Source organism: Coptis chinensis, chromosome 3 (genome assembly GCF_015680905.1).
Source record: "Coptis chinensis isolate HL-2020 chromosome 3, ASM1568090v1, whole genome shotgun sequence".
Classification (NCBI taxonomy): Eukaryota; Viridiplantae; Streptophyta; class Magnoliopsida; order Ranunculales; family Ranunculaceae; genus Coptis; species Coptis chinensis.
In genome coordinates, this window is record NC_141458.1 from 2,751,478 (window position 1) to 2,775,593 (window position 24,116).

Consider the following 24,116-nt stretch of genomic DNA (forward strand, 5'->3'; position numbering starts at 1 on the left):
AAAAAACCTTTTTCTATACTAACACTTTATTAAAAATAATATATATATACCTAACCAAAGCTAACACTCCAAATAAATTAATATTATATTAACAACTAATATCAATAGTAATAAAAATTAATCCACCCATAAACCTTGCATAATTACATAACTCATAACCCCACCACCAACAATCCATTCAAAAACACAACCAAAACCCCAACAACAAAGTTTGAATAAAACTGGGCGATTTCCTGTTGGCCACTATTAACGATTTCTTGAAGCTTCGACAGAACTTCAACAGCCTACCCAAACAACAATAACCAAACTTCAAAACCATATACACAACTATATGCAAGTTCAGTCCAGAACGTACAGAACGATTCTTTCCTTTGGGGATTTAGCCGCCATTGACAGCTTCTCGAAGCTTCGACAGTTCAATAATTTAGCAAACACTATACTAACATTTAACCTGTTTAACACTTCGACATTATAGCAGAATAACTACAGAAAAATAAACGAAGCCTTAGACTCGACATTATAGCATAATAACTACAGAAAAATGAACGAAACCTTACACTCGAAATTATAGCAGAATAACTACAGAAAAATGAACGAAACCTTAGACAGTAAAATTTTGTCTGTATACCCGTAAAACTCGGGATTCCGTGAAAAAAGAGACTAACTACTCACCTGTATTAAAAGCTCCGCGAATCCTTATCGTCCGAATCGTCGTGTTCCAACTCTCTAGCAATCGAGCTTTTATCTCCGTCTCCATTTTTATTTTTATTTTTTTTCTTCTAAAAACCCTATTCTCTGGAAAAAAATATGAATATATATTTGGGTTTGAAACCTAAGCCCAACACAGACTCGGGCCCAGAAATCAGGCCCACGTATCCAAAATCCAATCCAACAGATTTTAAATAAATAAATTAAATAATAAATAAATAAATACGGATTACAAATACGGGCGTTACAATAATTGAAGTTTCGTGTATAATTGGGAAAGAAGGTGGTTCAATTTTAATAGTGTAAAGATTAGTGTAGACTGTAGACCGTAGAGAGATAGTGGTGAACCGTAGAGAGATAGTGGTGAACCCAGAGTCGAGACTATGGTCTAAATCGATGCCGTGGGCCTTGGTTGAAAATTTAAACCCACCCGGCCCAAGTTTGAGGGATTGTTCTGGATAGAGTTGCCAACCCTAACTAAAGCCGTTCTAGAACACTTCTTCTATTGGGGTAGGTGCGCAGTGGACTGCGGATGGAAGTATTATTTCCTTTCTAGACGGTGAAGTAAGACAAAGCTCATAAGCTTATTATCTTTAGGTCGGAACTATGATTAGATAAGGTGTGGGTATTCGATTAATAAGCTTGTTTGCTATTATTTTACAGCCCTTTCCTTAAAACCTCATCTTCTCACCTTCTTCAACCAAACATTTCACTCTCTAAACGTTTCACTAGAACTCCTTAAACATTTCTGATTTTGGTTCTCAGGTAAATTCTCTCCCCCAATTTTGGTTCCAAACCATTTCTGATTGTAGTTGATAATTGTGATGTAGTATTTTTTTATTATTATTTTTTTTTGCAAAAGATGTGAACTTTTGATGATTTATTAATGTTAACTGTAATGGGTATTGTATAAAATGGACTAGTTTTATGGGTTAATTGGTATTTTGAATTCTGGATAGTTACTACTTAAACTGTTTTCTGTTATAGAAGTTTTTGTGTTGTTAAATTGGAATAAGGAGAGTTAACTAGCAGTAGCTATCTCATTATATGACATGGGTTATTTGATGGAATATTGTAATGAATGTATTCAAGCATTCATTCATAAGAGGCTTACTATTTCTGGCACTATATACTGGACAATACTATGTGAGTAATTGTAATGTATTGCAGTACAGACAAACGGACTAACCTGGAAGTGTAGTAGCATATGAGTCCTCCTGAATTGGTGGATATTGAGTGAAACCTTAACCAACAAAATAGTTCTTATAGTTACTTGTGTTACTAGCTATCATGGTAGATTATGTTTATCTAAGACTTCAAAGTCAGTAGGGGATGGAACCAAAATACATGTGTTTCTGTAAGTAGAACCCTAGCATGGAAGAATAATTGACTAAAGTGGATGGTTCGTGAGAAATGATTAGTGTCAAATCATAACTTGTGGCAAATCCAAAAAATATTTGTCATGGTCAAAAACCACATCAAACACTGGCAAACAAATGAATAGTGTCATTTATTTGCATTTGCCATGGCAAATAGGGCTATCAAACACAGCCTTAAACTCTTTAACAATCAATTATAATAGAGTACAGTAAAATCTTGTGATTCCAACTCACCTGAATGGCTGAATGCAGCCTACTAATAGGGGTGCAAACGGATAGGTTCGGATTCAGATATGTTTGTATCCGAATCCGAAAATTTATACCGACATCCAAATTCGAATCCGATGGATGTTAAAAAATTTATCCGAATTGGATATCGGATAATATCCGATCCGAAAATTAATATTAATTAGAATAATTTATTTTACCACTATAAAAACTATTATATATATGTGTCATTTATTATTATTATTTTGTTATAATAGTTTTATATTATTAGTTTATAACTAATAAGACCGTTTTCTCTTTTTTCTATTTTCTAGTCCAAAACTTCCTCTCCATTAACAACAATACAATTTCACTAGAACTTGATCAAAAGAGTATACTTGGGCATACTTTTCCACATCCTGTAAGTTCTAACTTTCTTAATCTCAATTACCCAAAGTTTGAAGCATTGCATGTGTACTTCTAAACAAAAATACTATAAACTCCTCTCTATTTGAACTCAACAGCAGAACTGCTGTTTGAAAAAATAAAAAACCATTTTGTAGAATGTGGCATTCCACTATAGTCTGGTGTTGTGACCAAAATTTAATTGTAGTTTTGTAGGGGTAAACAATATATATTGACAACCACTTTACCGTCATTGAAGAGAAGTTTCAAGGAATATTAATGGGGAGTTGTGGACATTATAAAATTAAAGTCCGGAGATGGACAAATAAGAACGTTAATTCACTGATTAAGTAAGGAACATGTAAAAAAGATAAACATAAGCTCACAAAACTTATGACTGTTATGATTACATTGGTTTTTCACTGTTATCAAGTATCAAATCAGCTTTAAAATCCTTACCTTTAGTGTCCATAACTTAATAAACTCATGTCTTTGAATCTCTGGGTTTGAAATTGTGTTCAAATAGTAAACTTCATCCAGTGTAAAGTACCGTTGCGCCAAAGATGAGAGGTTGTTCCTTGTTTTCCTCTGCTTCTCTTCCACATCAATTAATATATGTAATTTAAAACTTTGATAACTTTTGTTTCCAAATTGCAGTTGTTATCAACCAAATTTCAGCAGGCAAACATATATAGCTAAAACGTGTTTTGTGAATGAAGGTATTACCGGTATATCTATTGTCACTCCGCAAGCTATCAAGGATGATGTATGTGACAGGTTGAAATGTAATGGCAGTGGTTCCCATTTTGTATCACATTGCCAGTCTACCTGCACATTTTAGAGTGTGCATATAAAAACAATAAATTTGATAAGCAACCAAGTAAAACCAAGGTAGTATGTTGACCTCTGGCTTTCCAAAATTGTTCTTCCTGAACTTGAATAATGATGGGCTTACTACGGAGTTTGTATCTGATCCAATGCCAAACAAGATAAGCTATCAAACTTATGCGCCCTAGAATAAGCAAAGGAAAATATAATATGTAAATACATCTTGCAAGAGTAGTGCGCACGAGTGTACGTGCTAGAATGACACTCCTTGAAGCTTATCTCCTGACAAAAGAAGAACGTTTTCTTTTTCACAAGGAGATAGGACATTTAAATATTGGTCAAGGAGTGATGCATCTTTCAGTTCATCAGGTGTAATATACCACAAATGAGTTTTCCTGCCATAAAAAAAACTGTGAATAATGATAAAGTAAATATTGAAATTGTATAAGTAAGAATAAATAATAACAAGAAACACACCGTTTAGATGGAAGGGGTATGATGATCAAATAGGATGATGAACAAAACGACTTGATTATTGTGGGCATCGAGAACCTTCATTTGCAAAGCATGTGGGCAATGGAAGAGTTGGTAAATGAGAGTGGTTTTTGGATTTTGATAGTGGCACTGGTGTAGTTTAAGCACCAATTAATCGGTGATTAATCGGCGAAATTTTTTTTTGCGACTCAAAAAGATTACTACTTATTGGCTTTGGTAAGTATATAGAGAGAAGGAGATTGAGCGAAACCAGATTGTGTAGTTTCAATTGTTCAATACCGATGGGTTGTGAATTCTAAAAAACAATGTGAATGTGCTGTAATGTTGTACATAATAACTCTTTCTCTCTCTTTCATGTGTGTGTATGTTAATTTTAATCCTCTCATTCTTTTATGTTAGGGTTAGGGTTCAAGTATATACGTGTGAGCTTGATTGATTGATTGATTGAATGAATGGAAAACACTTGATTGAATGCATATACGTGTGAGCTTGCATTAGAATGAAATGCAAAACACTTGATTAATTGAATGAACGTATCTACAAGAGCTTGTATTGGAATGAATGCAAGACACTTGATGGAATGCATCTACGTGTGAGTTTGCATTAGAATAAATGCAAAACACTTAATTGATTTCATTCAATCAATGCAAAATACTTGATTGAATGCAAAACGAATTAGAAGTGTTTAAAACGTGTTTTGCATTTATTCTAATGTGCACTTATTCATCCAATGCATGTACTGATTGATTGATCTTACATTAGAATGAAATGCAAAACACTTGATTGATTGAATGAACGCATCTATAAGTAAGCTTGCATTCTAAACACTTGATTGAATGTATGCAAAACACTTGATTAAATGCGTCAAGTGTAGATGCATTCTAATTCAATCAATCAAGCGAGCTTGGGGATATGTTTTGCAAAACACTTCATTCAATCAATCAAGCGGGTTGCATTCATTCTAATCACTTTACCACTTGATTGAATGATCCAATCAAATGCTTTCAATCAAGTGTTTTACTTTCATTTTAATGCAAGCTCACATGTAGATGCTTTCAATCAAGTGTTTTGTATTTATTCTAATGCAAGCTCACACGTAGATGCATTCTATCAAGTGTTTTGCATTCATTCTAATGTAAGATTACACGTAGATGCATTCAATCAAGTGTTTTGCATTCATTCAATCAGTCAAGTGTTTTGCATTAATTCTAATGCAAGATCACACGTAGATGAATTCAATATATTTTTCATTTCTTTGTAAGTGAATTTTACGATCTATTATGTATATTTTTCATTTTGAATTCTAATCCAATATATTTTACGATCTATTTTTCATTTCTTTTTCGGAATAAATAAAAACATAACGAAATACTTAACAATCTTGCACTGTATTCAATTTAAATAAACAAAAAAATAAAATTGAAATCATTGTATATACTTGAATCCTAACCTTAACATAAAAGAACGAGAGGATGAAAATTAACATACACACATGAGAGAAAGAGAAAGAGTTATTATGTACAACATTACAACACATTCACACATTTTTTAGAATTCACAATCCATCGGTCTTGAATAGTTGAAACTCCACAATCTGGTTTCACCCAATTTCTTTCTCTATATATTTATCAAAGCTAGTAAGTAGTAATCTTTTTGAGTCGCAAACAAGAATCTCGCCAATTAATCACCGTTTAATTGGCGCTTAAACTGTACAGGTTCCACTATCAAAATCCAAAAACCAATCTTATTTACCAACTCTTCCACTGCCCACATGTTTTGCAAAAGAGGGTTTTCGATGCACACAACAGTCAAGTCGTTTTGTTCATCATCCTATTTGACCACCATACCCCTTCCATCTAAACGGTACGTTTCTTGTTATTATTTATTCTTACTTATACAGCTTCAATATTTACTTTATCATTATTCATAGTTTTTTTATGGCAGAGAAACACATATGTGGTATATTACACCTGATGAACTGAAAGATGCATCACTCATTGATCAATATTTAAATGTGCTATCTCCTAGTGAAAAAGAAAACGTTATTCGTTTGCCAGGAGATAAGCTTCAAAGAAGTGCCATTCTAGCGCGAACACTTGTGCGCACTACTCTTGCAAGATGTATGTACATATTATATTTTTCCTTTGCATATATTAGGTGCGCATAAGTTTGATAGCCTATCTTGTTTGGCGTTGGATCAGATACAAACTCCGTAGTAAGCCCATCACTGTTCAAGTTCAGGAAGAACAATTTTGGGAAGCCAGAGGTCAGCACACTATCTTGGTTTTTACTTAGTTGCTTATCAAATTTATTGCATTTACATGCACACTCTGAAATGTGCAGGTAGATTGGCAATGTGATAAAAATTGGAAACCACCGCCCTTGCATTTCAACCTATCACATACATCATCTTTGATAGCTTGCGGAGTGACGGTAGATATGCCGGTAATACTTTCATTCACAAAGCATGTTTTAGCTATATATGCTAGCCTGCTGAAATTTGGTTAATAACAACTGCAATTTGGAAACAAAAGTTATCAAAGTTTTAAATTACAGATAGGAATTGATGTGGAAGAGAAGCAGAGGAAGACAAGGAACAACCTCTCATCTTTGGCGCGACGGTTTTTTACACTGGATGAAGTTGACTATTTGAACACAATTTCGAACCCAGAGATTCAAAGACAGGAGTTTATTAAGTTATGGACACTAAAGGTAAGGATTTTAAAGTTGATTTGATACTTGATAATAGGGAAAAACCAATGTAATCATAACAGCCATAAGTTCTGTGAACTTATGTTTATCTTTTTTACATGTTCCTTACTTAATCAGTGAATTAACGTTCTTCTTTGTCCATCTCCGGACTTTAATTTTATAATGTCTACAACTCCACATTAATTCCTTGAAACTTCTCTTTCATGACGGTAAGGTGATTGTCAATATATATTGTTTACCCCTACAAAGCTACAATTAAATTTTGGTAACAACACCAGTACTATAGTGGAATGCCACATTCTACAAAATGGTTTTTGATTTCTTCAAACAGCAGTTTTGCTGTTGAGTTCAAATAGAGAGGAGTTTATAGTTTTTTTGTCTATAAGTACACATGCAATGCTTCAAACTTTGGGTAATTGAGATAAAGAAAGTTAGAACTTACAGGATGTGGAAAAATATGCCAAAGTATACTCTTTTGATCAAGTTCTAGTGAAATTGTATTGTTGTTAATGGAGAAGTTTTGGACAGAAAAGAGAAAAAAGAGGAAACGTTCTTATTAGTTACGGCCTTGTATCAGTTCAGTATATATATATATATATATATGAATATAAAAGTTTACAATAATAGAAACTTTCTAAAAATTTGGGTTGGGGGGGTTGCCCCCAATAAACCACCCGCACACAACGAATGTAGCAATGTGGCCCAGTCCTTAAATCTCATCGGGAGATGTCCTCTTAGAATTCCAACTCTTCTCTTTCTAGAAGGGTAGTGAGTTACAGTTTTTCATACTGGATGATCAAATAGGATTTGCATCACTTAACTTAGAGATGCCGTTTACAGGAAGCATACGTGAAGGCACTGGGGAAGGGTTTTTCAGCAGCACCTTTCAACACTTTCACTATCCGATTCAGAGGCACTAGTAGATTGAGCTTGCAAAAGTGTGGACATTCCAATTCCGAGGTACATCAATAGTCTCCACCCCCGATATAAAAATTTGTTAAATAAAGACATGCTGTCTGGCAGAGACTGACACTCTTTGGCTTTTCAATTAGAGTTTGTCATGGACTTACTTGATATGTCTGTGCTGGGATTAGTTAAAGGAATTACATATTTGCTTAAGAAGGCAAGAGCTTATTGTAGTTGGGGATGGCTTCTTCAGCTGTATATCTTCCATGCAAAGTGTATATGGTCTTCTGTATTTTCAACCTTCCGTATTACTTGAATAATTTAGGTTTCCCAAGGATATTCAGAAGTGTTCTTGCAATATATTCTGAAGCACCCAGTCTCCAATGCAAGTAAGCATGTTGGCTTTACTATTTATGGCTAATGTCACTTCCACGAGATGCAATTCCAAAATGAGACGTGGATCCTAGACATGATGACCACACTTCTATATTTTATAACTCCACTTTGATATATCCCTAAATTTATCCAGAATAGTTTGTCATGATTGATTTTTATTTTACCACCCATCAGGAGGCAGTTTGTAATGTGGGCCAACTTCTGATCTTGAAGAGTAGTGGCTGACTGTCGTGAATAAATCTAAGCATAGAGAAAGATATGTTTGGGAATCGAGTTTTCAGGATTGTATATAGTGATAAACACTTCACCATGATGAGTAATATAAGCCACAATTAGATAATAACTATGAATGTTTGTGTTGGATGAAGTTATTCTGTGAAGATTAGTATGTCAATGAAAGATTGTTGGATAGCTATGGGATTGGGAGGCAGCATATGTTCTATTATTTATATTGCAATTTTGTTGGATCTCTTGTCCAATTCTCTTTTTAGTCCTGACGTATTTCAATATCAGGAATCTGAAATAATCGTGGAAACTCTTGCCGAACCCAAAAACGTCACAACAAACTGGAGATTCGCTCTCCTTGAACTGGCCAGTTCTCATTATGTTGCCATTTGTGTAGAGAACAAAAGAATTAAAGGTGTGACATTTATCTTCATTCAATTGCAATCTTAGAGCCTAAGGACATATATATTGACAGTGAATTGTTATCTACAGGTGTAGAGAACGATCCACCGCTATTGAAAGTGTGGAAGACCGTTCCATTTATCAAGGACGAACTTCTTTCTGAAACGGACTCGGTCAGGACTATAAGTAGCTTTGTGTAGTGGTTGACCGATATTGTTAGGGTGGAATCTCAGTTACCATAGAGATTTGGGGATGGTCAGGGGAGGTTTTAAGGGGCAAGTCCCCCAGGGCCCAAGGGAGTTGCTTCAGTTATAGTGTTATACAATGAATGTTGATATTAGCAGTTATATATTTAAGAAAAAAACAAAGCTGAAAGTGAATGGTTGGATATGTGCTAGTTAGTAGGCTGCATTCAGCCATTCAGGTGAGTTGGAATCACAAGATTTTACTGTACTCTATTATAATTGATTGTTAAAGAGTTTAAGGCTGTGTTTGATAGGCCTATTTGCCATGGCAAATGCAAATAAATGACACTATTCATTTGTTTGCCAGTGTTTGATGTGTTTTTTTACCATGGCAAATATTTTTTGGATTTGCCACAAGTTATGATTTGCCATGATTTTGATTGCAAATTTTACTCTGGGGGAGGTGAGTAAATTTTTCCCCAACAAATTAGCACACAAATTTGCCGTGGATTTGCCACAAACCAAAAAAGAAAAAACACACTCCCTTTGTGAAGAACAACAATGGAGTCGCTTGCGGTCTCCAACGGTCTCTCTCCTTCTCTTCTCCTCTCAGGTATGTTCATCTCTCTGTGTCTCTCTCATGCCTCTCCTTCTCTACCATTCTCTACCATAATTTTTTTTCCCCACTTTCTTATATTCTAATTTTGTCTTGTAGTTAGCTCCTTTGGGGATCAGAACAATGGAGGTAAGAAACTAAGTTAAAGAGTTCGGTGTTTTTACTTTTTAACTTTAATGTACTCAGAAGGTAAGTTTTGTGATTTTTTTAGTGGTATGAAAGAAACTCGAAAGGTTTGGAGATTTTCTGTAAAAGCTGGTTGCCTAAAAAGGGTGTTAGAATTAAGGGTGTTGTTTGTTTCTGCCATGGGTATGGTGATACATGCACATTTTTCTTTGAAGGTGTGTAAATTTTTATTGTTTTTCTGTAAGTGTACTTTTAATTGATAAAGCTTGTAATGGAGAATTTATATATGATATGTGGGCATTAGAGCTTCAGGGATTGCCAAGATAATTGCTGTGTCTGGATATTCAATTTACGCTATTGATCATCTGGGTTTTGGTCTATCTGTAGGGTTACATGGTTACACACCAAGCTTTGATGAATTAGTCGATAATGTAATCGAGTGTTATAGGAACATAAAAGGTATGTCATTGGTCATGATCATTGTTGAGCCTTAATAGGGAGTGTTGGATTATGTCATAGTTGATCAATATTTATCTTGCATTTTTGTATGGTCAGTTTTTGCAGGAAAATCAGAAGCAAGCAAATTACCTCGGTTTTTATTAGGACAATCAATGGGAGGAGCTGTTGCGCTAAAGGCTCATCTAAAATGCCCTAGTGAATGGGATGGTGTAGTTCTAATAGCCCCAAGCCCACCAATCTGTTACTAGCATTTTGACGGTCATAAACTCTTCTCGAAATCTTCCTCACATTCAGATGAAATTACTCTGAATTAAGGTCTAGTGGTACTTCCTTTTTATTTGTTATGATTGCTCTTCACATAACAAATAGAAACTTGCAAAACTATGTATAGACCTTTGTAAAAAGTAAAAATTTGAACAACATGGAATCCTCAATGTAGTGTCATTAGTTTCCTTTTCTGCTAATCTAATCAAGTAAAAACTTGTAATTTTCATTATACGAAGCATAAAAGTTTACATGCAGTATTTGGGTTCAGTTCATTCTTTAGCTTTTAACTGTTTTTTTTTCCCGATAATATAACTTTTAACTGCTGCATACTCTTCATTAGCTGCTTTATGAATTGGCCAGTAATCGTTCAAAGAACTTTATTAACTACTTCCCCATTATCAATGATTTGTCCTCTTTTTTTTTCCCAAGTATTGTCACGTAATCAGATAATTAGATAAGGTTTAGGTCCTCTCTATGATATGGAGTATCGTAGGTGGATGAAGATGATTTTGCTGTTTAGCTTTGGAACCACTGAGATTGGCTATAGAGAGACTTTTTAAATCCCCTGTTGTTCAAGTTTGTTGTTCCTACCTTGAATGGTTAATGTACAAAAGAACAAGTTCTATGGCTATTTTCATTAACGTAATACTCTCGAAACAAGAAAAAAAACTGGATTAAAAATACCCTGCCACCATTTAAAAAATTTCTATTAAATAATATATTCAGCTCGTACAGTTTGGTTTTCCTGAACTCCCCTTTAAGAAGTTGGTTCATATCATCTAAGTAACTCCATCCTACTAGTTCAAGCAGCAGAATGCACAACTTTTTTATTTAATTATCCTATTACTGAGTCCTTTAATGGAACTTCACTGACATTGTGTTCTGGTTAAGATTTCAGAGGACGTGAAACCTGCACCAGCCATTTTGCTGGTTTTGTCAGTAATGTCAAGTTTTCTACCAGAAGCAAAGCTTGTCCCAGATACAGATTTAGGGGAACTCGCTTTCAGAGAAACCGAAACCAGGAAAAAGAAAATGGTTGGTATATCTTTGTTGCTGATAGTAGTAGGAAAAATAAAAAATCCCATTGCCTTGTTTGAAAAATCTTCATATTTTGTATACAAATCTCATAGTTTTCTTTAGGCCTATATTTTTCTGCTTTGACTCTTGTTTGCACTTAGTGACACTTCTTATTTCTTGTAAGTCATTGTCTTTCATGGTATGGTTTTATCATGTGCTATCCAACAAACCTGAGCATTCTTTCTTGTTTGGTTGACTAAAGACATCTGAATCAGATTGCTGTTCTTTGTGATTTTTTAAAATCATAAAACCAAACCATAATTGGTTGTTCTTATGTTAAAAGTTGTGATTCCAAATTATTTTCACTCTTCTGAAAATGATCTTACATCCATGTAACAGCAACAAGGCATACATCATGTTAGTGGAAAGACAAATTTTACTGCCAGATCCTATATATATATATATATATATATAAATTTGACTAGTTGTCCACTTCAAAATTATCACGTATAAGACTCACCACTGTCCACTCTAGAGTCTAAATCATTCCTCTCTTATTCGTTTTTTCCTTATTTCAGTTTTGTTTTCTTATGAAATGATTCTTTGTTAATATTGTTAATAGTATAATAATATTGTGCTCAGGCTGCCTACAATGTAATATCATACTCTGATCAAATGCGACTATTCTACGTTGTAATGAGGCGTAGGTGAGTGAGCTGGAGAGCTGTGGCAAATCCGTTCGCACAAAGAGACAATTTCATTTATATTATTTCGGACAGTTTTGTCCCAGTTTCCATCTAAAATTACAATAGAGACCGTTAAATATTATTGTAATATTAAATAGATTGCAAGGGCTAAAAAGTAAATATGAAGACTGACGAGATGATTGGCGTGGGCAAATGTATTAATTGAGTTGTCTCAATCAAGATAATCCCTTTAGACTATTATGTCCCTATTTGCCATCTTAAATTACAACATAAATATTTAGATATCAAGCTAATAATTGGTATATTTTAGGGGCAAAAAAGTCTTAAAATTTTTGGGAAAAAATGAGTAAAACAAATGAATTGTATCACAGACACGTGGCGTAGCCCACGTGCTCAAAACTAGTGCGATTAAAGACTGCAATGGAACTTCTGAAGGCTACTAAAGAGATTGAGTCACAGGTGCACAAGGTAGTCTCCGTTCATAATGTAGCTACAGTAGATCCTTTCATATGTACATTCGATTTTATATCAATGGTCACCAAGTGGCTTTCCTATTTCATCAGAAAAGTGGCTATTTTTGTACCACCGTTTTATGACTTCAATTCATACATGCTTTCCAGGTTTCATCTCCATTGCTAGTTCTCCATGGGGCTGCAGACAAGGTGACTGATTCCTTGGTGAGCAAGTTCCTTTACGAGAAGGCTTGTAGTACGGACAAGACATTAAAAATCTATCCAGAAGGGTGTCACTGTATTCTTGAAGGGGAGCCTGATGAAAGGATATATACGGTCCTAGATGATATTGTCTCATGGCTTGATTCTCGATGCACTGTTCAGTAGAAATAGAGGTGATCCTATAACCTATGTCTATTGTGTTGTTGTAAATATGAACTGGTCCTGTGCTTTTTGCTTGTCTCATCTATAGGCATCAATTAAAATATCAATAGTTTTCTGGAGTCTTTACCTAGTCTGGTTTCATATTCAAGTTTTCTTTTATGTGATTTTCTTTTTTCTATTCGTTTCCATTCCTATATAATATCCTCTCTCTTACACTGTTACACGTTTGTCTCTGGTTTGGCTATCTAGTCAGTTGACCCAGAAAAACAGATTGCTTCATGTTTAATTTCTATTAGAAAAGCAAGGAACAAATTTTTTTTTCTTTCAACTTTTAGAGCTGGCCAGCTGCGTAAGTTTACATAGCCATTCTTAAGGGCGGGTAGTGGGCTCTGGAGATAATGTGCAGCCCCCCTGGTAGCATGCTTGCAAATAATGGAGGGGGGACTCCGGCGTCATTTTAACCCGATGCCATGTAAGTATGTGATATGATTTGAGGCACCTCCCTCTGCATGCAGTAATTTATGGTAAGGTTGCTTCTCGCATACAAATGAAAGTAAAACCATAGAGAGCAGTAATGCCTGGAATTACTTTGTACTCATTTTTGCTGCTTTAATTCTTTCTCTCTGTTCTGCTGATGCAGACGATGGTTTAAGTTCCTGTTGATTACAAAAGTGACTTCCAAGGTCCAACTCTCCTTGCAAGTAAATATTTGAGCAATGCAATTAATGAAAAAGCAACTAGTGTAACTGTGATCAATGAAAAACAAATAGCAAATGCTTTGCTTTTCGTTTCATCATCCATGAAGATTGAGAAATCATTACTTTTAGTTTGTACTTCGTAGTTTGTACCTCTACTTCCCTTTTCTAATATGCGTTATCCGAGGAAGCAGAATTTTGAAGCAACCTTCTGAATGCATAAAGTAAGGTATTCATCTTCGAGAATCGGAGTTACGTTATGCTATTTATAGACCACACGCAGCAACGCATAATGTGTGAAATGAACGAAGCTAAAACTGCAAATTTAGAGGGCATGAATTAAAACAGTGTTTTCAAGCCGGGGGAGGGGGGAGAATTGCTTTTGCTCCTCGATTTTAAGTGTTTCATCTTCAAATTCATTTAAACAAACTGCACACTCAAGAGCACCTTTGCCGATTTTTAGATTTTTTACTACTGAGTACATGAATGTTGAAAATTTTTCAATTACGGTTCAGAAAAATACTAGAAATTAGGGACAATTAATTTTGTAATGTTGGAGACATGCAGTATGCGTGTATACCTTTGATTTAAAGTGTTGAAACTATCCCATTACATTAACCTATCACTTTGGATTTGGAAGCTTCAAAAGGAGATTCACCTGGGATTTTGACTTTAAACGTTTTATCAAATCCATCTACACAGTAAATTTGTGTCTTGCATACGACGGTAGTAGCTAAGAGATTAACATTGTGTTTTTCAATAGAACCATATATAAATAAAATAAATTTACAAATAAGAGTAGCTATAATTTTTAAATTTTAAATATTTTAAAAGTACAAAAAATGAAATATTTGTCGCGGCCAATTTGGACAATCAAACCATAGCAAATGGTTGCAAATCAGGGCAAATGATATTTACCAACAGTATTATCAAATAGTGGCAAATCAAGTTATTTGCAATTGTCACATAAGCAATTGTCACATAACAAATAACAAATTTGTCATTGGCAAATGGTGACAAAATTTGCATTTTTTACGGCTATTATCAAACATAGCATAAAGATCAAGGGACTTGCAGCTTTGCAGATCCAAAGTTTCAACTTTTCTGATTGTACACTTGTACAGCGTCAGAATGTCACGCATCTCACTGTCGATTCTCCGTAAACTGAAACTCTCATCGAATTTCGGACCTCTGGACAAATATTTTTTCTATGCTCACCACACTCAAAGAAATCAATGGGCTGGTTATTTTTTTTTTTTTTTCGATAAACCAATACTTTTCATTCATGAACTAAAACGATTACAGCAAGCACACAAGCCAAACAAGTTACAAGGAACAAATAACATAAAATACATTAATTGTACAACCATGTAAACTTCTCCTAACCGCATCACATCTAATCCGCCACCAACAAACATGGGATGTTTTAGTCAGATCCACCTTACTACCACCACTCCGATCCATTCAATGCTCAAATCTCAAACCGCATCTTCAAAGACCAAGACCGAAGGTCCTAATTGCCGATTGACGCTTTCCATAGAAAACGCCCACCAAGTGCACTACAACGCGGTGGTGGCGACATTAATCCTTGCCAAGGCATCAATACACGTATGCGTTCGGAGAAAAGAAAACGAAACATTCGACTTGAGAACAAACAAATGATGAAGGGATAACTCAATGAACACAACCTTAACACTACATGTTTCCAATGTTGAATTTGAAGCAATAAACTCTTAGAAATCGACTTGAATCTGGCGTAAAGCATATTAGATCTGCAAAAACAAAACCAAAACCGAAAAATATTGAAACCAAATGAGAGATCCAAAATGGGAAGGGTTGGGTGAACAAAACCCTTCACTAAGACTCTCATTAGACCGCCGTCGGATCTATAGATCTTAGGCGAATACTAACTACCATCACGTAAGGAGAAAAAAGAAGAGTTTTTTTCGTTTCTTCTTCTTCATAGCACACCGAAGTTGTAGTTCTGGACAAAACAAAGAAATTGGGGTTATAGAGAGTAAGGAAGATGGGAATGATTGAGTGATTTGAGTCGCGGAGGTAAGAGAATGAGAGCTTGGGTGAGGGGAGAGGGTGGAAGGACGCTTTTCCCCGAGGGAGAGGGTTTCCCTACTCCCCTCAAGTTGAGAGAGATCGAGTAATGGCGGCCATTAGAGAACCTTATCACATACGGGTTCCTGTGTCACAATGGGCTGGTTATGCATGCATCATTTCAGATTTTTTTTTTTTTTTGGTAAAATTTCAGATTTTCACTTTTGGCAAACGAACTAGTTGTTGCATATAAATGCGCAGGCACTTAAAAAGTTAACATGGTTTACACTCAATACCACTTTGAACCATAAGCTATATAAAATTATAAATACACCCCTACAAGAAATTGTCATAGTGAAGTTGTCATAATGGCGATTCCTCCAATGTATTAGACGTACTGGAGTTATCCCTCACGTGAGGAAGAAAAAAGAAATCAGCTCTGTTTGCGTGAAGGGGTCCGAGCGCGTACACGCTCAAATTGGTCTTGCCTAAGGCACGCCCGTGCCCATGCCGTGGAAAAGTAACAGTACGTTGAGGGCGCGCGCACTCGACATTGGCCTTGCCGAAAGCGCGTCCGCGCCCATGTCTATTTTCGTAGTTTCTATTTGCTACAGTAACCGTGAGATTGCGGGTTACTATATAAACAGAAACAAGATTTTGGAAAACCTAAGCAACACGAACCAAGGCAACACAAGAAAGAAAAAACTCAATCTTGAAAGCAATCAAGATTAAGAGATAACCTTTACAGAGAGACAAGCCTGTAAAGAGAGAGGAGTGATCTGGTAAAGTGAGAGACTGAAAGGAGTTATTGTAATCTTCTTTCCTACTTTATAAAAAGATTAACTCTTGTGGAAGTAGACACCATTGGCCGAACCACGATACATCTTTGTGTTGTGATATGCGTTTTACTTCTTTACATTATTATCTGTTGTTAATAGTTGTTTAGAGAGTTGGGCATGTTAGGTTGGTTGTAGTGAATATTTATAACTTGTCTGGAGATTGTTGTTGGTTCAAATATAAGTTATCTGTGTAGTGGGGATCGATTAATATCGTTATTCCCCAACAAGTGGTATCAGAGCCAGGTTAGATTAATCTAGGTTGTTATTCAAACCTTGCCCGGAAGGTGTTTGACAAAATTCCTGAGAGAATGTTTGAATTGAAATAACTTGTAGAGATTGACCATTCCGTAAACACTCGCATGATGAGTCTGAATAGAACAAACTACACCATTTGGAAAGCTAAGATGGAAGACTTGCTATATTGCAAGGACTTGACACAATCCATTGAAAATGGAGGAAAAAAACCGGAAGCGATTTCTTTGGTTGAGTGGAGCAAGCTTTACAGAAAAACAATAGGGTACATTAGACAGTGGATTGACGACAGTATCTTTTACCATGTATCCCAAGAGACTACTGCTTTTGGCTTGTGGAAGAAACTCGAAGACCTCTATGAGAGGAAATCTGCCGGAAACAAAGTACTACTCATTAAGAAGTTTGCCAACACGAAGTACAAAAAAGGTTCTTCAATGTCTGAGTATCTTAATGAAGTACATAATACTATCAATCAGTTGCATTTGATGAAGATTAATATAGGAGACGAAGTTGAGGTTTTGTTCCTATTAACCTCTCTACCCGACAATTGGGAGACGTTAGCAGTTTCTCTAAACGGAGCCGCCAAGGATGAAATTATTTCTATGGAGATGGCGACCGGGGCATTGTTGAATGAGGAGACAAGAAGGGGTTCACGAAGTAACTCCTCTCACTCAGAGATCCTTGTCACAGAGAAGCGGAGGAGAGGTAAGAGTAGAAAACCATCTCATTCTAGAGGTGATGACAGAAGCAAATCTAAGGGTGAAGCTAGAATTTCTAAGGCAGAGATGCAATGTTACTATTGTGCTACCAAGGGTCACTTCAGGTATGAGTGCAGAACACTAGCTGAAGATGGATGAGAAGAATAACTGTGTACATAAAGACATTGTACAGAGGAACGGAAACACAGGCAGAAATACTATTGCACAAGTCAATGATGATCTAGTGGAAATTGTGTCAGATTGTGGTGTGTGATGTCTTAGTACTTCATGTTAGGATACAGAGTGGGTGATAGATACAGGAGCATCCAGATTTCTCTCTCTTTTGGTGGTAATAATAGTAGAAGCCGGAAAAGTTGGTCTGGTGGTTACAGTAGGAGCTGGATGGGTTGGAGCACAAGTTTATGTCAAGATTTACACCACTTGAGAACACAATGTTGTAAAAATATAGCCTACTTGTTTGTCAAGGAAGACTCGAGAGATCTCCATAATGAGTATAGTAATTAGTAAATATACGTAGACAGTTAAAAACGGAAATGATAATATGGATAACAACATCATGGCAAACCTGACTGAACTTTTAATCGAGCACCATCGATCAGTCCATGGTTCAATAGTTTTGTTTTGGTAGGGTTTTAAGAGGGTTTTAGAGCTAAGAAGAAAGTGGTCTCTGCTCGTCAGTCATCACTCAAAAGTGGGTTGGGTTTACGTTTTTTTTTTCACGTTTATACTGATTGAAACACGAAAATACCATTGGTTGGTTCTTTGTGGATTATTTAATTTATTATATTCAACATATAATTTCATAAACGAACAGCAAAGAGTTCGTGCACCTAGGACTTGACCTGGCCATAAGTAAGCTGAACCATCACGCGGACCTGATCGTTAGACACCACATACTGTCATACAGCAGATTTTGGATTGGAAAATTTCACGATATGATTGGTTCCTCGGCCAACATATGAGCCTGACTGATGACAAAAAATATGACAATGTTTTACATGCCACAATGTTTCTTCTACTACATGTCTACATTCACCTCGGACTAACACAATTGTTTTACATGCAGAAAAGACTCCAGAAGAGTTCTAATTTCGTCCAAAATATATCCATGAATTCCCAAGAGATATCATCCTGAGGAAAACTTAATTTTCAATTATCGTTCTACCGTTTTTGTACTCATTAATCTTTCTGTGTCTCTATCTATCTCCATACCAGGTCCAAGGGCATGATCATCTTCTTTTTATTCTTTTTGTGAGCAAGGTCATGCCAATCTACTAAAGGTTTTCACAATTGAGCGACTTGAATTGCAATGTCAGAGCATTATATTACTAATGGGTCGTGTAAATTTACACGGCCACATAGGCTCTTCATAGGAGTCATATGTGTTTTTAAAATAGATTTACGCAATGAATTTAATGTGTAAAAAAACACATCTAATAGTAAACTAATAAAAACATTTTGCAAAATGTGTAAAAATAAATAGTGTTGACTTTCCATTGGTTTAATATAATGAGAATGCAAAACTTTTGGAGTCCTATTTTTTACTTTTTTAGTGAACCAATAAATTTTTTTTGCAAAATGTGTAAAAATAAATAGTGTTGGCTTTCCATTGGTTTAATATAATGAGAATGCAAAATTTTTGGAGTCCCATTTTTGAAGTAGTGGGTAGTTAGAACTAATTGAGTTTAAAAATGTGTAAAATTATTTTCATTTTTAAAAGTGTTTACACATTTTGAAACTGAAAAGTGTTTTTACCCACCTCCAATTGGTAGAGAAATTTTTGAGTTGGATGTTTAGGGTGTGTTTGTTATGATGGAAAGGAAAGGAAACACTATGGAAAGGAAAGGAAAATAAGAGTGGTCCACCTTTTCCATAGTTTTTAAGGCGTTTGTTTACCCATAGAAAGGAAATGGGAACTTTCCATATGGAAACAAATGGAAAAGTTTTTGTGTCTTTTAATTTAACCCCGAAATTTTTGTGGAAAGGAAAGGAAAGGAAATAGATAAATAGGAACTTACTACTAATACACTCCACTCAACAATACAATTATTATTTCCATAGCTTTTTGCAGAAATAAACATGATTATTCCTTTCCCTAGTTTTTACTTTCCTTTCCCCAGTTTACCAAACACATACCATTTAAAATTATTTCCTTTCCATTCCATTCCATTCCATAGTGGACCACCCTAAATTTACACTAAAAGTGGTTTACACAATCCCATGGGTCATGCTCTTAATGTTACCTCTAATAAAACTTGCCTACTTCTTCACATCTACAGCAAAGGGAACCCATCAAAGAAAACCTACGACTATTCAAGTTTAAATCTCACCATCAAGCAACTGATGCCAGAAAAGGTCCATGGATCCCATTGCATGAGGTACCTGAAGCCCTTGTTGCAGAGTAAATGAGGATGACATCTTATCGAAATATCTAGTATTGAGAAACAGGAAATCAAAAGTGCGAAATGGTTATGAACATTTTAAAAAAAAATAGATAAGAGGCATGGAGAAGATTCCATATGTATGATCAGCAAGTAGCTAATTCTCCAGATATCCCAGCCCACCCAAGTACAAAAAAAAAATTACATGTACGCCGTGGTTAGAATGATACCCCAAGAAAACCTCAATTACAACAATAATGTACGCCTGGGGAGAAGTTCGGATTAGCCACCCGAACAAAGTTCTCCCCTGCAGACTCTGTCCTTCTCCTATGCAGCCATTATCCCTTCCGTTGCCTCTCTTCCTTGCCAAGTCACGCCGATGTCAGATAACCTGATCCCACGTCAAACAACCTGAACTTGGCCGACGATGCTTCTGAATGTTACTCCTTGTTCAATCCACCCGCAAAACACAGATCTGGTCAATCTCCCAACAGATTTAGACAAAGGAGTTAGATCTACCCAACTGGACCCCAAGGTGCGAGCTTGCCGTTGATTCTCCCAGAACCGCCAGTAAAGGCTTGCCAAATGATTATGAACATAAAAGTGACATTTGTCATGTTCTGCTATGGACAATATCTGTCAACACTGACAATTTGGCACCTAGCGAAACCAAGATAATGGAGAGTAAAGGAAATACAAGATAAAAAAATTAACAGAGAGACCAATATTACAGAAGGTATGCTTAAAAAAAGAAAGTGTTCAAGTTCTTCTCTTTTGTTTAGCGGAAGAGACCTCGCGGTACAGAAAGGAAGCTTAAGGGGTGTTTGTTTTTCCTACTTATAAGTGCTAGACCTTAAGTGGTGGACCACTTGTTTTTACCCGTTTGTTTTTTCCGACTTATAAGTAACCAACAGTCAAAAATACTTATAAGTAGGGCCAAAAGTTATAAGCGATAAAATCCTACTTACGCCAACTTATAAGTTGGGATTAGACATAAAATTACATAACTACCCATGGATACATATAAAATTACATAACTAACCAAATAGCAAATGAGTTGATGCAAATGAAAAGAAGTTAATGTCTTTCCAATAAAGACTTCATGATTATCATAACTAGCCTTTTGGGACGCATTTCGTTGGCGTGAACTGTAAGGTGGTTTTGAGTTATTGTTTCTATTTGAGTATTTTGAGGAAGACGTTTGCTCACGGTATTTCTTAATATCGATATGTTGACATGATGACACATCTTTGGATAACGTAGAGATAACAAAAATTTGAATATTTAAACAAAATCTTCCTTGTGTATCTCAAATACATGACAAAGAAATTAAAGAAAATAGCGATATACATGGTAAGAGAAAAATGACAAAGATATGTTGGTCGGAAGAGAAGGGAAGAAGCCTAAAAACCGCATACCACTTCAAGATGGCAAATGCTCCCACCAAGTAATATGGCACTTGGAGTAGCGTTTACGGTAGAAGCACAAATTTGTATATTTGATCACCACGATCCATTATGTTAACTATTTTACTTGCCAAAGCAATGGCACCAATCCCAAATATAAAAAACACTAAAACCTTGTATGGCGATATACAAAATTGTTGTTTTATTCGAAGTTTACAATCATTTGGTCATTAAGCAAGCATGCTTGCAAGAATTAGGAACACTGAAGGTACGATGCACCACTCAAAATTTCTAGACTACATGTGAAGAAGGATAGAGGAGCATCATATCCCAAAAATAGATCTTTTAGTGGTAACAGAGATGCTATAGTTGGGGGTTGAAGGATATGTTGTATAGTCCAAACATGTTTTACGCTTTATTCAAACCTTCTGAAAGAGCCCACCAATGTTTAACACTATATCTTCTGTACATGTTAAAAAGATAGCGAGTGCCTATTGGTGTGAAATAACGAAATGAAAGAAATCTGAGAAAAATAGGATCCTTAAAAGCCCCTTATTCCAACTTAAGGTATCTCCACAAAACATGGATAACACCACGAGGCATTGGTACACCGTAAAATGAGTCATTAGAGTAAACCGGCTTTTAGATTTTGCACTGCATTGAAGATAGCAGAGGTATATAAAGAGAACAAAACCATAATTAAAGATCAAGGTCGAAGTAATAACAAAAATGAATAAAAATGTTGGGTTATAGACCATGACTAAAAAGGTTAACATAATCTCCTTAAAATAGCTTTGTTGGAGTCCAAACAGAACACCATCCTCCAATGGGAATGTATATACATAACCTACCCTTCCATATGAACATTTTAAAAACTAATGGATACCATGATCTGCAACTCATGGGCCATGCTTTCGAGGAATGGGGTCAATATGTACTGAGAACCATTCAATATTTTTATTGCATTGTGATTTGCAAAAAAACAGTGAATAGGCTTCCCTCCCTGTTGAAGTGGATACATGGGTTTGCCTTGGTATAGAGAAGGTAAGAAGATGAAGATAAGAATACTTATTCTAATCAGAGCGTATGATCAAAAGTATGAAATAATAAGAAACAATGACTCACTGGTAACCTGCCCCAAGCATCCATAGCTGTCAAGAACGTTAACAATATCCATATCCCATATTATGAATACAGTTTCATTCCTTCAGGCAGATAACTATTTCAGGTGTATCAAAATTGCACAACTCTGCCAGAACATTTGTGAAATATTTGGTTGCAACCAAATGGGCGCTTCATACTTCATTTTCCTTGCACTATTTTTACTGTTTGAATCACAACCTATAACTCCGACCAACGGAATGATCTACAGCAAACTTTGGATGACATGAGAACGAATTCTTATCATGGATTTGTCATCCTGCTGCAGATGCTTAACACCAATCCGACTTTCTTGCAAGATGGAGATATGACCTTCTTGATGCCAAGTGATCTTTGAACTATCAAATTATGTTATCGGTTCGATTTGCCTTCCCGAAGTTCTGCTTAGTCATTCTCTTCTACTTGATGACATTGTACATCTCCCCTTGGGGGGCCCCTACCCGCCTCTAGCTACCCAAACGGGACTATTAGCTTAACCGACTAAAGGGAGAAGAGATTTCTTTGTAAATAATGCGAAAATTGTCAAACCAAATATTTGCTCAAGTTCTTCAATCAAATGCCATGGAGTCACCGGCATTATCCGGTTCGGAAATAACTCATCTCGCTCTCTTAAGGTGAAATCATTAGGTACTCGTGAAAAGTATCCATCATCACCATAGCCACTAACTCACGCGTTTTGTCAATGCCCGGTGAAGAGGGTAATCTACTTGTTTTCAGTTCTTTGATGGTCTTGTGGTATTGATAATAGTAAATTTTGAAAATGACCTAGTGGCTTAATCTTGCAATGCTCTTTTCGGATATTTATCCTTAATCTGGATGATTGACGATGTGACTGGAAACAAATGCTAGCAAACTTGATTTTCTGCGTTCAAACTTACCCATCCATATCTAAGATAAGTCCGGAAGATGGGTGAAAGGGCATATAGTCCATTTACCTATCTACAAAATCATCAATGAAGTAGCAAGAAACGAACTTTCGCAAGTACACCACTAACGTGAGAGTAAGCTAAATAGATAAAAAGCTTGACGTATTAGATAGGATAATCACAATGATTAGAGATGGACCGAATTCGATACTCCATGGCATATCTTTTGTACGGCTCCTAACAAATACTCCTTAATTTTTCAATACATAAGTTTGATTCGAAAGAAACTATTACAGTTCATTGCTACCAATGATCATACTAAAGCCAACCTAAACATATCATCACCAATAAATCATGTAGACTATCAATGACACTTCTCTGTTTGATAGACATCATATCCGTCAATAGGGAATGTCATTCTTCTTAAATCATTTTCGACCACCGCCTTCTTGGGCTCAACAACTTCTGCAACCTCAACCGCATACGGCTCGACTTCCTCCAATATGACTTCTTGGTTCCCGAACTTCAACTGCGGGGTTGCCCACTTGCCGAAAGTGCCATGCCCATCATCTCATATATCTTCCCTCCAAGTTCGCGGATTCTCGGCTGTGTGACAATAAGAGCGGTGAAGAAAATAGACAACACCAAAATACAGGTACAATACCAAGTCAACTAAACATATCTTGGTTTCTCTTTAAGGTATAGAGAAAGAGCAGGTGCACCGAAATCTACTGACCTCTCATTCAAGGTCACAAGATCTTGTTTTGTGGGTTTCAAGTTTGTTCGATGCCATTTAAAATCCATTGCCAAAACCACATGTGCGGATAGGCATTATTTAATAATTTCAACTTAAGAAAACACTCATAGTGAAG

At 35.9% G+C, this 24,116-nt stretch overlaps 2 protein-coding genes across 24 annotated transcripts; both read left to right on the forward strand.

The window, feature by feature from the left end:
- Positions 1-1,168: 1,168 nt before the first annotated feature.
- Positions 1,169-13,778, forward strand: LOC147507246 (uncharacterized). 23 transcript variants are annotated; one of them, XM_086599962.1, is made up of 19 exons: positions 1,169-1,272; positions 1,372-1,473; positions 2,630-2,715; positions 5,738-5,885; positions 5,967-6,142; positions 6,224-6,288; positions 6,366-6,467; positions 6,579-6,734; positions 7,575-7,694; positions 8,550-8,676; positions 8,754-9,461; positions 9,564-9,593; positions 9,676-9,805; positions 9,895-10,049; positions 10,146-10,364; positions 11,208-11,351; positions 11,976-12,010; positions 12,444-12,508; positions 12,661-12,998. In XM_086599962.1, the coding sequence occupies exons 4-11, from the start codon at positions 5,794-5,796 to the stop codon at positions 8,861-8,863; spliced, it is 948 nt and encodes a 315-aa protein (XP_086456088.1). In that variant the 5' UTR covers positions 1,169-1,272; positions 1,372-1,473; positions 2,630-2,715; positions 5,738-5,793; the 3' UTR covers positions 8,864-9,461; positions 9,564-9,593; positions 9,676-9,805; positions 9,895-10,049; positions 10,146-10,364; positions 11,208-11,351; positions 11,976-12,010; positions 12,444-12,508; positions 12,661-12,998. The 23 variants fall into 23 exon arrangements, with proteins under 23 accessions (XP_086456088.1, XP_086456083.1, XP_086456074.1 ...); XM_086599948.1 differs by lacking the exon at positions 2,630-2,715 and adding exons at positions 13,212-13,348; positions 13,517-13,778 and having other exon boundaries at positions 1,185-1,473; positions 12,661-12,887; XM_086599955.1 differs by lacking the exon at positions 2,630-2,715 and adding exons at positions 13,212-13,348; positions 13,517-13,778 and having other exon boundaries at positions 1,185-1,473; positions 11,215-11,351; positions 12,661-12,887.
- Positions 9,588-12,879, forward strand: LOC147507247 (caffeoylshikimate esterase-like). Its single transcript, XM_086600788.1, has 6 exons — positions 9,588-9,593; positions 9,676-9,805; positions 9,978-10,049; positions 10,155-10,258; positions 11,208-11,351; positions 12,661-12,879. Exons 1-6 carry the CDS (start codon positions 9,588-9,590, stop codon positions 12,877-12,879), a joined length of 675 nt encoding a protein of 224 aa, XP_086456914.1.
- Positions 13,779-24,116: the final 10,338 nt, after the last annotated feature.